Source organism: Lissotriton vulgaris, unplaced genomic scaffold (assembly GCF_964263255.1).
Source record: "Lissotriton vulgaris unplaced genomic scaffold, aLisVul1.2 SCAFFOLD_542, whole genome shotgun sequence".
Taxonomy (NCBI): Eukaryota; Metazoa; Chordata; class Amphibia; order Caudata; family Salamandridae; genus Lissotriton; species Lissotriton vulgaris.
This window is the reverse complement of record NW_028250708.1, coordinates 973,206-988,364: the sequence shown is the minus strand read 5'-3', so window position 1 is coordinate 988,364 and position 15,159 is coordinate 973,206. Positions and strand designations below refer to the sequence as shown.

The window sequence follows — 15,159 nt, the reverse complement described above, 5'->3', positions numbered from 1 at the left end:
TTTAAACCTACCCTGAGTTTGTGGTTATTATATGAGTGCAAATGTTATTGTGATATAGACTGCCTTCTTTATAACTAACTCCCTGATCCATTGCGGTCATAGGTACTAGTGACGAGGATTGGTAAGTCAATGGTATAGGAACCAGAGGACTAAAATAGACTGTAGTAGAGCAAAGGTTTAAAAATTTAATTTTGGGCCCAGGTGAGTATGGTAAATTTATAGCATGCCTGTCAAGTATCATGCTTCACGTGTGACACTAACACATTTCAGTGTGGTGTTCCGCATCACCGCACTGAAGTACGTTGTCACGCATTTAAATGCCACTGTGTCACTTTGCTGTACCAGTGCTGAAACTGGTTATCAGGCTGCTAGCACACGCACCGGCTCTGTTACTGAGCTCCCTATAGGGACTTGCTAGCAGGCTCAGTAAACAGTTAATAATTTCGAACACATTGTGCTACAATGTTACTTTTTGCCCTGCTGCCTCTGGCCTTAGAAATTCCCGCCCGCGCCGGGCCTGTTCGGAAGTGAGGTCAGATTCAGGAAGCGGCAGCCAGGGGACTTGACTCGAGTTGGGTGGTGTGCTGACTGCTGTCCCAGTGACATGGCATAATAAATGGCTGCTGCCTGCGCATATTTATTCCCGGGGCTTCTTTGGAATGGGCAGGACGGCAGTTTCAACACTCAGATCATCATGGCAGTGCAGAGGTCGAGGCCTCAGGCGTTGCGGGAAGCTGCAGTCAGTGCTGTGCTCACCGTCGCCACTGCACCGAACATGACACTCAGAGGAGACAGAGTGACATAGGACTCTGTGGGCTGCAACGTCACGACTACCAGCCTGCCAGTCAAACTACAGAACAGAGAAGTAAGTACTTTGGTCAGCCTGAACATAATGCCAACTAAGAGGGTTATGTATTAATCTCAGGATCCCGCAATATAGAAAACTATTATTCATCATGGATTTATAAAATGTAAATTATGATCGAATCCCTTCTTGAGTATCCACAGAGCATTGTGTATTTACCTGTGTTACAGTGCTATTTACTTAAACCCTTTTTATGTCTCAATTTTCATCACAATTTGATGCCTCCTTTACTTTTGTGCCCACGCTGAAAATCTATGCCCTGGAGACCACACAAATTTGGATGCCACACAACGGAGATTTTGTCCGTAGCCACCTTTTTTGCATAAATGAATTTACCTAGAGTTAATTTCAGTTCCACCTTATCCTTTACCCCTAAATGTTGCGATCTGGTTAGTGATTTTACTCACTGCAAGAGCTCAGCTTGCTACTTGCCTGTGGACGTTGCTACCTTTGTTTCATCTAGAAAAGCTACCCTCAACACGTTGCAGAAAGTCCAAAACGCCGCCGCCCGTCTTCTTACGGGCACACCAGCAAGATCCTCGGCCAAGCCAGCTCTTAAATCCCTTCACTGGCTCCCAGTCAGAGAAAGGGTCGTTTTCAAGGCCCTATGTCTGGCCCACAAAACCCTCAATAATAATGGCCCCCCTCTCCTTAAAGAACTCTTAATCCCTTACAAGGCGGAAAGAGATTTCCGGTCCAGCGGAGAAAATTTTATCTCAGTCCCCAGAGTCAAAAAAGCCAAGACCGGTGGCCGTCGCTTTTCGGTACACACGGCCAAACATTGGAACCACCTACCACGCAGACTCAGGACAGAACCGAACTACCTCCAGTTCAGGAAAGCTCTAAAGACTCTCCTTTTCCCTTAAACATCATCTCATTAGACGGCTGAATACCCTGGGAGTAGCAGGTTAGCGCTGGGATGCTCACTGAGTTACTACGCGCTTTATAAAACCATTAAATAAATAAATAAATAAATAAAAGTGCACCAAGGCACGTGGCATGATGTACAAACGTACTCAACGTTCTGATATTGGTTGTGCGATGTATGCTCTTCATCTTTATGTTACAGATTTGCATCAGTGGCACACTTTTTGAGGGTTGACTATGAGTCTGGCTTGTATGTCCCGTGCTGCTTGATGTTTTTTAAAATATCTATTTTTTTCATTTTCCATTAACATGCAATAGGAACGATTTATACAAAAAATGTAAAAACAACAGGATAGTTACCGAAAGCCACAGTGACTCCATTCTTGTGCTTCATAAACATAAAGTCTCAGAGGCACCTGTGCTGTACCAGGCAGCTGCAGCTGATGCCTGCAGGTGTTAGTACTCTAAGGTGACACTGCAGGATGTTTTTAATATCAAATATCTAGATGGTCTTGGCCCCCAGTTACTTATTCGATATTTCTGCTGGAGTTCTTAGTGCACCACCAGGCAGAATGCTTGGCCCACTGCAAATCACTTCGGTTTCATCCTAGACTATTGCTGGATGGATGAACTACCTATGACAACACTTCAGCTGTTGTCAGGGGGGATGTGCTACAAATATCATTTCTAGACTGGATTACCTACAAATGAGTCATTCTGTCTTTATATTGTGTGTGTGATGTAAAGAGCTCTGACACCCTGCACTGCATGAGCAGCACTATAAAACACATGAACGGTTTGTGAGAAAGGGATTAAAAGATGTTAGAGTGCTTTACAAATTAAATAGATGATATAAGGCATATAAATAATACTACAAATGGTGTTGGGCCATTTACGATAGACTAAGAGCATTAAAGTAGAAATTACAGCAGTCACAAATATTGAGTAACAACAAAGACATAGGTCAATTGCAGCAGTTTTAAGATCTTTTTAAAGTTTTTCATTGCTCAAGTGGGTGCGATTTCTGATATTTATATGCTTTTCTCATCTTTATTGCTTGATTTTGCTCGCAAGAAAGTGTCACTCATAGTGATTGAAATGTCACTCATAATTTCACTGAAATTATGAACATGTCACACATAAGAAATCTGAAACCTTGGCAGCTATGTTCTAGTTGGGTGACCTGCGCGTTCTATCATCCCTAAATATATATTTTTTTTATTTCCCACTTTCTTCTTCGAAATTCTTGGCACATTTGTGTCACATGTATATTTTCCATTCTTAATGGATACCTTCTGTTTTATTGTTAAGCGCCCTGAGGCCCACGAGCCACGCTGGCGCTACATCGAATCACAATCAAATGAATGCGGCCGCGTGCCCTGGCTCGAGACGCGGAGAGACCATGACGTCACATAGTCCTTCCTCTATGTCGATGCCACGCAGCGTGGCCCCCTAGTCAGATCTGTAGAGGAGCTTCGGCGAGGGCCGCAGGGCAGAAAGTGACGTCAGAAGGCGGGGCCTCTAGCACCCAGCTGGACATTGATTGGTTACGGCGCGCTGAGTGGCGCGGGGGCGCGATGAGTCCTTTCAGTTGTTAGACGCCAGCGCGTGCGTCACAGACGTCGTATGACATGGGGTTTATAAATATTGGCATCCGACCGCTGTCAGTGAAACGACGACATCATAACCTTATTTAAGGAGAACCGAATATGAGCGCTGCCGGTAGTGTGCTTGTGTTTGTTCTCTCTTGTTGTGGGTGCCCCAATGATTATGGTGTGGACATGTCCTGGCGTGTGGCCATCCTAGTGTCAGGCGTGACGTCATCACGAGACAGCGTCTATCAGAGGAAGGCGGTTCCAGGCGTGGCCACGCCCAGGCCCTTGTACATGCCCCTGTGCGGCTCTAGCGGGTGCCTGGCTGTAAGATGGCGTCCGCCGTGACGCGGCTCCGCCCATGCGCAGTCGGGTGTGCGCAGTGGCAGTGCCAGCTTGTGTCCTGGGGAGCGGTGGTGTCGGCTCCTGGTGACTCTGCACCCATCGCACCCGGCTCAGGGGGGCGGCGAGGGACGGCCCGGAGCTCCAGAGCCCACCCCGAGCGCTGCCAGGGGCGCCCCCAGCCTGCAGCACAGAGGGCACCGCCGGGCACCGGCTGCAGCAGCGTCACCCGCTCCAGCCCGGGCACCGGTGCCAGGGGGGGCCGCTCCGGGCACCCCCGGGCGAGGGGCCTCCAGACCTGCACAGGAGCATCGGGAGGAGCACCGTGGACCCCTGCATCATTGTAAACAAGCTCCCTCGCCCACCCCAGCACCCACTGCTCTGGAGCATCGTCGGCAGCATCCCCGCTCCAGCCTGGGCATCGGTGCCAGGGGAGTCCCTTGGCACCCCCTGGCGAGGGGGCACCTGACCCCCAGTGCCCAGGAGCATTGGCACCGCCTGGCACAACCCCTGCATCCATTGCATACAAGCATCGTCACCCACCCCCTGCATCCACCACCAGGAGCATCCTTTCCTTCATCTGGAACAAGGCCAGCCCTTCCCGGCTCCAGAGCACCCCTGCGCGCCTCCTGCAGCATCCCCCTCCATCCCTAGCCCAGGTGTCTTCCTGCAGCATCCCCCTCCATCCCTAGCCCAGGTGTGTTCCTGCAGCACCCCCCTCCATCCCTAGCCCAGGTGTCTTCCTGCAGCATCCCCCTCCATCCCTAGCCCAGGTGTCTTCCTGCAGCATCCCCCTCCATCCCTAGCCCAGGTGTCTTCCTGCAGCATCCCCCTCCATCCCTAGCCCAGGTGTGTTCCTGCAGCACCCCCCTCCATCCCTAGCCCAGGTGTCTTCCTGCAGCATCCCCCTCCATCCCTAGCCCAGGTGTCTTCCTGCAGCATCCCCCTCCATCCCTAGCCCAGGTGTGTTCCTGCAGCACCCCCCTCCATCCCTAGCCCAGGTGTCTTCCTGCAGCATCCCCCTCCATCCCTAGCCCAGGTGTCTTCCTGCAGCATCCCCCTCCATCCCTAGCCCAGGTGTCTTCCTGCAGCATCCCCCTCCATCCCTAGCCCAGGTGTGTTCCTGCAGCATCCCCCTCCATCCGTAGTCCAGGTGTCTTCCTGCAGCATCCCCCTCCATCCCTAGCCCAGGTGTGTTCCTGCAGCATCCCCCTCCATCCCTAGCCCAGGTGTGTTCCTGCAGCATCAATCCCTAGCCCAGGTGTATTCCTGCAGCATCCCCCTCCATCCGTAGTCCAGGTGTCTTCCTGCAGCATCCCCCTCCATCCCTAGCCCAGGTGTGTTCCTGCAGCATCCCTGGTAACATCAGCATCCTTCTCCAGTCCCTAGCACAGCAGCAGCCCCGGTGTGCCAGGAGCAGGCCACGAACTCCATGCCCAGGGATCTACCATGATTCACTGCACAGCAGCCTCCTGTGACATCCAAACCCTGCACACAAGCACCCCAACATCTAGTCCAAGCACCTGCTGCTCATCACCTATCCTAGACGTTTAGAGGTGTCCTCTGCCCTGGGCCCCTCCTGATACCCCGTATGGGCTACCAGGGCTAGTTCCATCCAGTGTCCAATGTAGACGTCTAGTGGCAGCATCCAAGGAACACCTCTGCCAGCAGCCCCACAACCGTCTGCAGATCTCCATCCTCATCCTCCGCTTACTGCCAGCATCAGCACCACTCAACCAGCTGGAGCATCGTCTGGAGACCTCAGTCCTCATCCTCCGCTGACTGCCATCATCAGCACCACTCAACCAGCATCTGTGGACCTTATGCGCTTCACCATCCAGCCTGCACCAGCATTACATTTAGTCCCCTCGCTTTGGCTCTCAAGGGCTGCCTCTCCCAGCATCAGCCCCACTCAGCCAAGTTCAGGGTCAGAAGTGAACCTTTAGTGTCACCACCCAGAAGCACCACATTACCCCAGCTTGAGAGGTGCCCCCCCTGCCTCGGGATCTACTATTAGAAGCAACAGATCACCAAGGGATCTGCTCCAGCTGTGGCAGTCCTTCCTTACCCCTGGACCCTGTGCACACCACTACGAGGCCCGCAAGAGAAACCCAAAGAGAGAAGGCCGCTACCAGGAGGCCAAGAGTAGCGCCCACACTCCGGGGGTGTCTGGAGGCGCTGGCTACGGGTGCCAGCTGCCTGCCTGGGTAAAGGGTTCAGGGGCCGGTGCCTGTTCCCCCTCTGTGCCCCAGAGGGCACTCCGGGGGTGTAAGGAGGCACAGCTTCAGGTGCCAGCCCATGCCTGGGTGAAGGGTTCAGGGGCCGGCGCCTGTGCCCCCTGTGCCACCCCCTGAAGGGCACTTGTGCCCGGATCCACCGTGGTTCCAGCCCCTCTGCTAGGACAAGCCACATGAGACCAGGCCTCGGTCCTAGAGGCATCTTTAGGGCCGTGGACCCCGCTTCTTGGCGCAGAGAAAGAGACCGGTCTACCTGTACCGGAAGGAGCTGTGGGGTCTCATTCATGCAACTGTGGGTCAGGGATCGAGTTTCTCTGCCCAGATTAGACCGGGCCCTTTGACCTTCTTACATGTTCTTCTTGTGACCAGGAAGGGGTTCTTAAGGCAGCATTGTTTGCATCCACCCATCTCGCCCCGGAAGGATCAATAAAGGAGAAGCTTTTGAAGTGAACGTGGTACTCCTCATCCCTGGGTTTAAAAACTTCCATCTGTCTTTCCTAGGGACGGGGACAAGTGCTGCTGCTCATCACATGGAGTGAGGAAGCCATGTTCGCATGTGACCTCTGAGCTCCTGCTGGCCCTTCGTGGTTTTCTACTGGAAAAGCAGTTCTGATTGAGGAGCTTTTGAAGATGCTGCACCATTTTTTGCTCTTAGAGACAACTTTTACATTTTTAATCTTGGCACAGCGGGTTTCCCTCTGCAGGGGTGCCATCTCCTCGATGTAACTCCTTTTTTTAATCACTCAATGGTGTTGGTGGAGCCCAGTGACACTTGCCACGTCTTCAGGCCCCGCTGCCGGGGGCATGGCCACCCCCGCCTTGTTGCCCCTGTCTGGGCGCAGAATCCCCACCCTGAGCCTCGGGGCCGCCTCCTTCCCGCACCACAGGGCCACCTTGCGGCTCTCGGAGAAGTTCATCCTGCTCCTCATCCTCAGTGCCTTTATCACTCTCTGCTTCGGGGCCTTCTTCTTTCTGCCCGACTCCTCCAAACACAAACGCTTCGACCTGGGGCTGGAGGACGTGTTAATCCCGCACATCGATGCCAACAAGGGCGACAAGAGCTCTGGGGGCTTCCTGATCCATGGGCAAGGCCACGATGAGCACCGGCACAGGTACGTGTCAGCAGCGCCACGCGTACAGGGAAGAGCCTGTTTCACTTGTGTATGATCCATCTGTCAGCTGGCGACATGCGTGTGCCACAGGTACAGGGCAGAGCCTGTTTCACTTATGCATGATCTATGCGTGTCAGCTGGCGCCATGCATGTGCCACAGGTACAGGGCAGAGCCTGTTTCACTTGCGTATGGTCCATCTGTCAGCTGGCACCATGCGTGTGCCACAGGAATAGGGCAAAGCCTATTTCACTTGTGTATGACCCGTCTGTGTAAACATCACCACGTGTGTGCCACAGGTACAGGGCAGAGCCTGTTTCACTTGTGTATGATCAATCTGTCAGCTGGCGACATGCATGTGCCAGCTGGCACCACGCGTGTGCCCAGGTACAGGGCAGAGCCTATTTCACTTATGTATGATCCATCAGTGTCAGCTGGCGCCACATGTGTGCCGCAGGTATAGGGCAGAGCCTGTTTCACTTATGAATGATCCATCTGTGTCAATTGGTGACAGGCATGTGCCACAGCTACAGGGCAGAGCCTGTTTCATCACCCGTCTGTGTAAGCATCACCACGTGTGTGCCACAGGTACAGGGCAGAGCCTGTTTCATGAGTGTATGATCCATATGTGTCAGCAGCGCCACACGTGTGCCACAGGTACGGGGCAGAGCCTGTTTCATGAGTGTACGATCATCAATTTCAGCTTGTAACACTCGTGTGCCACAGGTACGGGACAGAGCCTGTTTTACTTGTGTATGATCCATTTGTGTTAACTGACGCCATGCATGTGCCACAGGTACGGGGCAGAGCCTGTTTCACGAGTGTATGATCCATCTGTGTCAGCTGGTGCCATGTGTGTGTGCCACAGGTACAGGGCAGAGCCTGGTTCACGATTGTATGCTCTATTGTGTCAGCTGATGCCATGTGTGTTCCACATGCACAGGGCAGAGCCTCTTTTACTTGTGTATGATCCATCTGTGGCAGCTGGTGCCATTTGTGTGCCACAGGTACGGGGAAGAGCCTGTTTCACTAGTGTATGACCCATCTGTGTCAGCAGCATGTGTGTGCCACAGGGACAGGTACTGGTGTAAAGCCTGTGTGACTAGTGTATGATCCGTCTGTGTCAGCTGGTGCTACACGTGTGCCACAGGTACAGGACAGAGCCTGTTTCACGAGTGTATGATCCATCTGTGTCAGCTGGTAATACGTGTGCCACAGGTACGGGGCAGAGCCTGTTTTTACGAGTGTATGATCCATATGTGTCAGCAGCGCCACACGTGTGCCACAGTTACAGGGCAGAGCCTGTTTCACAAGTGTATGATCCATCTGTGTCAGCTGTTAACACGTGTGCCACAGGTACGAGGCAGAGCCTGTTTTACGAGTGTATGATCCATATGTGTCAGCAGTGCCACACATGTGCTACAGGTACAGGGCAGAGCCTGTTTCACAAGTGTATGATCCATCTGTGTCAGCTGGTAACATATGTGTGCCACAGGGCCGAACCTGTTTCACGAGTGTATGATCCATCTGTGTCAGCTGGTAACGTGTGTCACAGGTACAGGGCAGAGCCTGTTTCACAAGTGTATGATCCATATGTGTCAGCAGCGCCACACGTGTGCTACAGGTACAGGGCAGAGCCTGTTTCACAAGTGTATGATCCATCTGTGTCAGCAGCCCCACACGTGCGCTACAGGGCAGAGCCTGTTTCACGAGTGTAAGATCCATCTGTGTCAGCTGGTAACATATGTGTGCCACAGGTACAGGGCCGAGCCTGTTTCCTTAGTGTATGATCCATATGTGTCAGCAGCGCCACACGTGTGCCACGGGTATGGGGCAGAGACTGTTTCACTTTTGTATGATCCATCTGTGTCAGCTGGTGCCACACGTGCGGTACAGGACAGAGCCTGTTTCACAAGTGTATGATCCATCTGTCAGCTGGTAACACATGTGTGCCACAGGTACGGGCAGAGCCTGCTTTACGAGTGTATGATCCTTATGTGTCAGCAGCGCCACACGTGTGCCACTAGTACGGGGCAGAGCCTGTTTCACTTGTGCGTGATCCATCTGTGTTAGCTGATGCCACTCGTGTGACACGGGTACAGGGCAGAGCCTGTTTCACAATTGTATGAGTGCATCTGTGACAGCCGGCACCATGTGTGTGCCACAGGGACAGGTACTGGTGTAAAGCCTGTGTCGTCACTTTTGTGTATGATCCGTCTGTGTCAGCTGGTGCTACACGTGTGCCACAGGTACAGGACAGAGCCTGTTTCACGAGTGTATGATCCATCTGTGTCAGCTGGTAACACGTGTGCCACAGGATCGGGGCAGAGCCTGTTTTTTGAGTGTATGATCCATATGTGTCAGCAGCGCCACACATGTGTTACAGGTAAAAGGCAAAGCCTGTTTCACAAGTGTATGATCCATCTGTGTCAGCAGCACCACATGTGTATCACAGGTACAGGACCGAGCCTGTTTCATAAGTGTATGATCCATCTGTGTCAGCTGGTAACAGACGTGCGCTATAGGTACAGGGCAGAGCCTGTTTCACAAGTGTATGATCCATCTGTGTCAGCCAGTAACATATGTGTGCCACAGGTACGGGGCAGAGCCTGTTTCACGAGTGTATGATCCATCTGTGTCAGCTGTTAACACGTGTGCCACAGGTTTGGGGCAGAGCCTGTTTTAAAAGTGTATGATCCATATGTGTCAGCAGCGCCATACGTGTGTTACAGGTAAAAGGCAGAGCCTGTTTCACAAGTGTATGATCCATCTGTGTCAGCAGCACCACATGTGTATCACAGGTTCAGGACAGAGCCTGTTTCATGAGTGTATGATTCATCTGTGTCAGCTGGTAACATATGTGTGCCACAGGTACAGGGCCGAGCCTGTTTCACAAGTGTATGGTCCATCTGTCCAGCAGCACCACATATGTATCACAGGTACAGGACACAGCCTGTTTCATGAGTGTATGATCATCTGTGTCAGCTGGTAAAATATGTGTGCCACAGGTACAGGGCCGAGCCTGTTTCACAAGTGTATGATCCATAGGTTTGAGCAGCGCCACATGTGTGCTACAGGTACAGGGCAGAGCCTGTTTCACAAGTGTATGATCCATCTGTGTCAGCAGCGCCACACGTGCGCTACAGGGCAGAGCCTGTTTCACGAGTGTATGATCCATCTGTGTCAGCTGGTGCCACACGTGTGTTACAGGGCAGAGCCTGTTTCACGAGTGTATGATCCACCTGTGTCAGCAGCGCCACACGTGTGCTACTAGTACGGGGCAGAGCCTGTTTCACTTGTGCGTGATCCATCTGTGTCAGCTGGTGCCATACGTGTGCCACAGGTATGGGGCAAAGCCTGTTTTACAAGTGTATGATCCATATGTGTCAGCAGCCACTAGTACGGGGCAGAGCCTTTTTCACTTGTGCGTGATCCATCTGTGTTAACTGACGCCACACATGTGCCACGAGTACAGGACAGATGCTTGTATGAATGCATCTGTGACAGTCCGCACCATGTCTCTACCACAGGCACAGGGCAGAGCCTGTTTCGCAACTGTATGTTATATTATGTTAAAAGAACATGTAGAGCGCATGAATACTGGAAGGTGTCTCTGCGGTGACAGTTCCTAGGAGGAACAATAGCCTACTTGTTAGAAAGCCAGGTTTTTAATTGTTTCCTGAGAACCAGTAAGGTAGGAAGGGCTGTAATCTGAGGAAGAAGAGACTCCATAACTTAGCAGCGGTAACCACAACGCTTCTGCCACCCCAGTTGCTTCTCTCTGTTCTGGGGACGGTGAACAGGTTTGCACCAAAAGAGCGCCGGGGACTGCTGCGTTCATAGATCTGCAATGAGCTCTTCGGAACCTCTGGGGCTGCGCTGTGGATCGCCTTGTAGGCAACGCACAGCGCCTTGAACTTTACTCTGCTTCTAATCGGCTGCCAATGAAGTTGTCTAATAATCTTAGAAACAGAATCCAATGTAGGAGTGCCAGAAAGCCTCCTAGCGGCTGCTTTCTGTACCAACTGGAGCTTATTGAAAACCGATTCCTGGACATTGGTCAATAAACTGATACAATAATCCACTCTGAATCTATGCGCCTGTGCCCGCTGGCACCATGCGTGTGCCACATATTCGGGGCAGTGTGATGCAACACAATCGTATGCATGCATCTGTATCAGCTGGCACCATGCGTGTGCCACAAGGACAGGTGCGGGTACAGAGTCTGTTTCACCTGTGCATGGTCCATATGTATCTACCTGCACTACATGTGTGCTATGCCACAGGCACATGTATGATCCATCTGTGCGGGCCAGCACCACATGTCTGCTTCAGGTACATGTGCAGAATCCGTTGCACCTCGGTTTGAATCCTAATGTGTGCGTGGCACATACACAAGTGTGGCAGATGCTACCTCTTGGACCAATTCTTGCACTTGTGTGAACTGGCACCCTCGTGCTTGCTGTGGGTACTGAAGTCCATCATTCAGCCCTGAGACCCTCACCCGGTGTCCCAGACATGGGACCCTTTTCCCCAGACTGTGCACCCGATGTATGTGTGCAGCGTGACAAAGCACCATGTGCCAGGGCCTGTGTGTACGAGGCGTGTGCTTGTTAATCTTGTTATATTTCATTGTAAACCGTGGGATCCGGGCGGTGCCTCTGTCCCAGGAGCCCAGATAACTTCTTGATTGATTGATTGATTGATTGATTGCTTTATTTCGATATGCACATATCATAAAAGCAGTACAAAAAGATAAAAACAGCATGTCGAAATAAGTAAGACTGTACAGATTGAATGGGAATTAAAAACACGTTAAGTCAGCATAAATAGGATAAAAGGGAATTAAATTGATATGGTCAGTCTTCTAAGTCTAATCAACCAAGCCCATTTTAAAAATTTAGCAACAGCGCAGACAATAGGAGGGGCTGTATTAGTTAAAAGAATCCGAAGGGCAACAGAGTACTGACGAGTCCCCAGTTCTCTGCAAATGGGACCAAGCCAACGTGATCTGGGGCGACCATAGTCCGGGCATTCGAAAAGGAAGTGTGGCACCGTCTCTGGTTTGTCCTGGCAGAAGGCACAGAAGCGTGATGTGGACTGGGCTTTATTCCACCTTGAACAAAGGTCGGCCAAGGGCAAAGTTCCTAGCCGAAATTTAATGTACAAGGACCTATCCATAGCAACTGATATAATATCCATGTATGGCTCATACAAAACATCGTCTTTGAACAGCAGGAAAGCTGCGGTGGTTTTGCAGTGCTGCTGGCTTCTGGAGCGCTTCACACTAACCCACTCCCAGAAAAGTTTTTTTAAAATCTTCTTTGGAGGAGCGGAGTGACTATGCCAGCAAGAGTCCAAACCTAGTTCCCCTAAGAGATGTTTTATGTCCTTCAGCCATTTGATGCTACTCCAACCATCAGCATGCATCACTTCTGCCAGGCCGTTGGCATAAGATTGTAGCTCCGGGACCCTCCACAAGCGTGCCCAGAGCAGAAGGGGACGAAGCCGAGCCTGGTCCCTTATGGCTTTACAGCCAGTGTCCATAAGCACTGGGATGGTCGGGCTGCTCGATGGAATGGCAAGAAGGTCCTTGATGAATTTGTTTTCGGCCTTGCTCAATGAGTCAACTTTGCCCAAGCCCCACAGTTCCGATCCATAGAGTGACGCTGGGACCGCACGTGCTCTATAGATCTCAAGTATAGGAGCAACACAATGTTTTGTAGAGTTATTGTACTCCTTAAGGAGGGCGCCCCCCACCCTTTTGTGGGCCAGAGTCATTTTATCGATGTGGGCAGTCCAGCTCATTGCATCATTTAGTCGGATTCCCAGATAATCAAATTCCGCCACTCTTTCTAGGAGTGTAGAGTTGAGAATTGGAGGGCGGCCAAGTTTGCGGGGTGGATGCATGACTAGGTACTTGGTCTTGTCTATGTTGATGACGAGGCCCTTGGTGGTACAGAAGTCCTGGAAGCGGTTCAACAATGTCTGTAAACCTTGGGGGGTTTTAGAAATGAGGAGGGTGTCGTCGGCGAACAACAGAGTTGGAATTTTTACTCCTCCCAAACTGGGAGCGTCTGATGGTTCGCCCAGTAGATGATCTACCACCCCGTTAATATAGAGGGAGAATAAGGTAGGGGCCAAGACACAGCCCTGTCTTACTCCCCTCTCGACCCTGATCTTATCGGTCTTTTCCCCATTCAGCCCCCATCTAACCTGGGCATAGGTGTTGGTGTGCAGGTTAATAAGGAGGTTCAATAGGTACGGGGGCATCCCTAAACCATGAAGCACCCTCCAAAGTTCCTCCCTTGGTACCAGGTCAAAGGCAGTCTTAAGGTCAATAAAGGCCAAGTAAAGACTGCCTTTGCCCAGCACCACCACCTTCCAGTGTAACAACAAGAGCCTAAAGACCTGTTCAATAGTTCCTGTGCCCGATCGGAACCCAGCCTGCATATCGGACAGAATGTGATTGTCATCCACCCATTGAGTGATTCTCCCCAAGATGGTTTTCCCGGCCAATTTCTGGCTGGAGTCTATTAGGCTTATGGGCCTATAGTTCCCGGGTAGGTCCCGACTGCCCTTTTTAAAAATGGGGACCACCTCCGCACCTCTCCAGGAGTCAGGCACAAGCCCTCCCCCCTTGATTGCATTGAGGAGTGCAGAGATTAGTACCCCCCATTCTTCCGGGTAAGCACGGAGGATATCCCCCGGTAGGCCATCCGGACCAGCTGCTTTCAAAGGGACCAAGGTTTTGATCTGCTTTGTTACATCCAGGGGAGAAAACAATTCCAGGTCATGAACTAGAGTAGAGGGAGGGATATTAAAGGAGTCATTAAGTGGGCCTTCGACAGCAGAATAAAGATTTTGGAAATGGGAGAACCAAGTCTGGGCGTTGATGGCACAAGTCCTCCGGGAATCGTCGGGACGGTTCCTTTTACCCACCATGTCCCAAAAACCTTTGGCGTCTTTCCCACGACTGGCAGCCAGGAGGTCCTGCCAGAAATTAACCTCCCACTCCATCCTTGCATTTTTCTGGCAGAGTGCATAGTGTTTCCTGGCCTCCCTAGTCCTAGACGGTAATTTGGACTTGACTGCCTCGATAAGAAGTGATTTCGCCTCCCTACACTTCTGGTTGTACCAGCCCTGACCCGATCGTGGGCTTGGTTTCCTTCCGCTCGGGTGAGCTGGGACTACAAAGAGGTCGCCAATGGCCTGAATTATGACACAAAACCTGGGTGCCACCTCCATCAGCCCTTCCTCTTGGCAGTCAAGATTGGCTAGGGCTGAGACCAGAAGTTGCCTAATCACAGAGGTTTTCTCCTCCGAAAGAGCTAGCTTCGCCCACTTTAACCTTCGACCACAATTTGTGACCACTAACGGGTCCGGAGCGGGGTTACAAGGAGATCTACTCACGGTGCTATTGAAACACCTGTGGGACAGGGTGAGGGACAGGAGATTGTGGTCACTCTCCACGGAAGGTACAATTTCCATGTCTACCACCAGGCTCCACAGGTGTATGTCAAGGAGAAAATAATCAATCTGTGACATGTGTCCTGGCCTGTTGTAGGTGTACGCCCCTACTTTGTCGGATCTGGTCCTGCCATTAGCAGCTCTAAGACCAAACTCCATAACTAATGAGTTAATCTGGAGGGCCACTTCTGTCCACTTTTTAACAGGACTAAGCTCGAGGGGCGGAATCCCCCACCCATTATCAAGTTCCTCTTGGTCTGCTAGAATGTCCAGGTCCAGGGGCTCGAAAGTGCAGTTCAGGTCACCTGCCACCAAGGTGCAAGACCTGTGGGGAGATGAGCGGAGTTGCGCTTCCAGGCAAGCTATTACTGGGGATTCTCTTCCCCCCTTAGTGCCACGGGCGTAGATGTTAAAAATATTTAAAATAACTCTACCCTGGGAATTTCTAAGCAAAATATTTAGGAGGTCAGGGCAATTAGTGTCCCTCTCCTCCACCCTACAGTTGAGTTCAGTGGCTACCCAGATTAACAGGCCACCAGAGGGGCGGCCCCTGCCGGTTGCACTTTCTACTGCCGGCAAAAAGTGGGTGGAATAGCCCGCCTTGTGTAGGGGCACCCGACTCCAGGTTTCCTGGAACAGGCATATGGAGTATTGCTCCACACGCTCGCTCCAGTCC

At 51.7% G+C, this 15,159-nt stretch overlaps 1 protein-coding gene across 2 annotated transcripts in view; it reads left to right on the top strand.

Annotated features, from left to right (window-relative positions):
* The first annotated feature begins 3,596 nt into the window (after positions 1-3,596).
* LOC147663157 (mannosyl-oligosaccharide 1,2-alpha-mannosidase IB) overlaps positions 3,597-15,159 on the top strand; it is a 451,075-nt gene continuing 439,512 nt past the window's right edge. Inside the window, exons 1-2 of one of the 2 annotated variants that reach the window (XM_086950628.1) lie at positions 3,706-4,667; positions 4,980-7,015. In XM_086950628.1, the coding sequence (XP_086806754.1) occupies positions 6,708-7,015 (308 nt within the window). In that variant the 5' untranslated portion in view covers positions 3,706-4,667; positions 4,980-6,707. Of the gene's footprint in view, positions 7,016-15,159 lie in introns of both variants that reach the window. The other variant, XM_086950629.1, reaches the window with a different exon arrangement.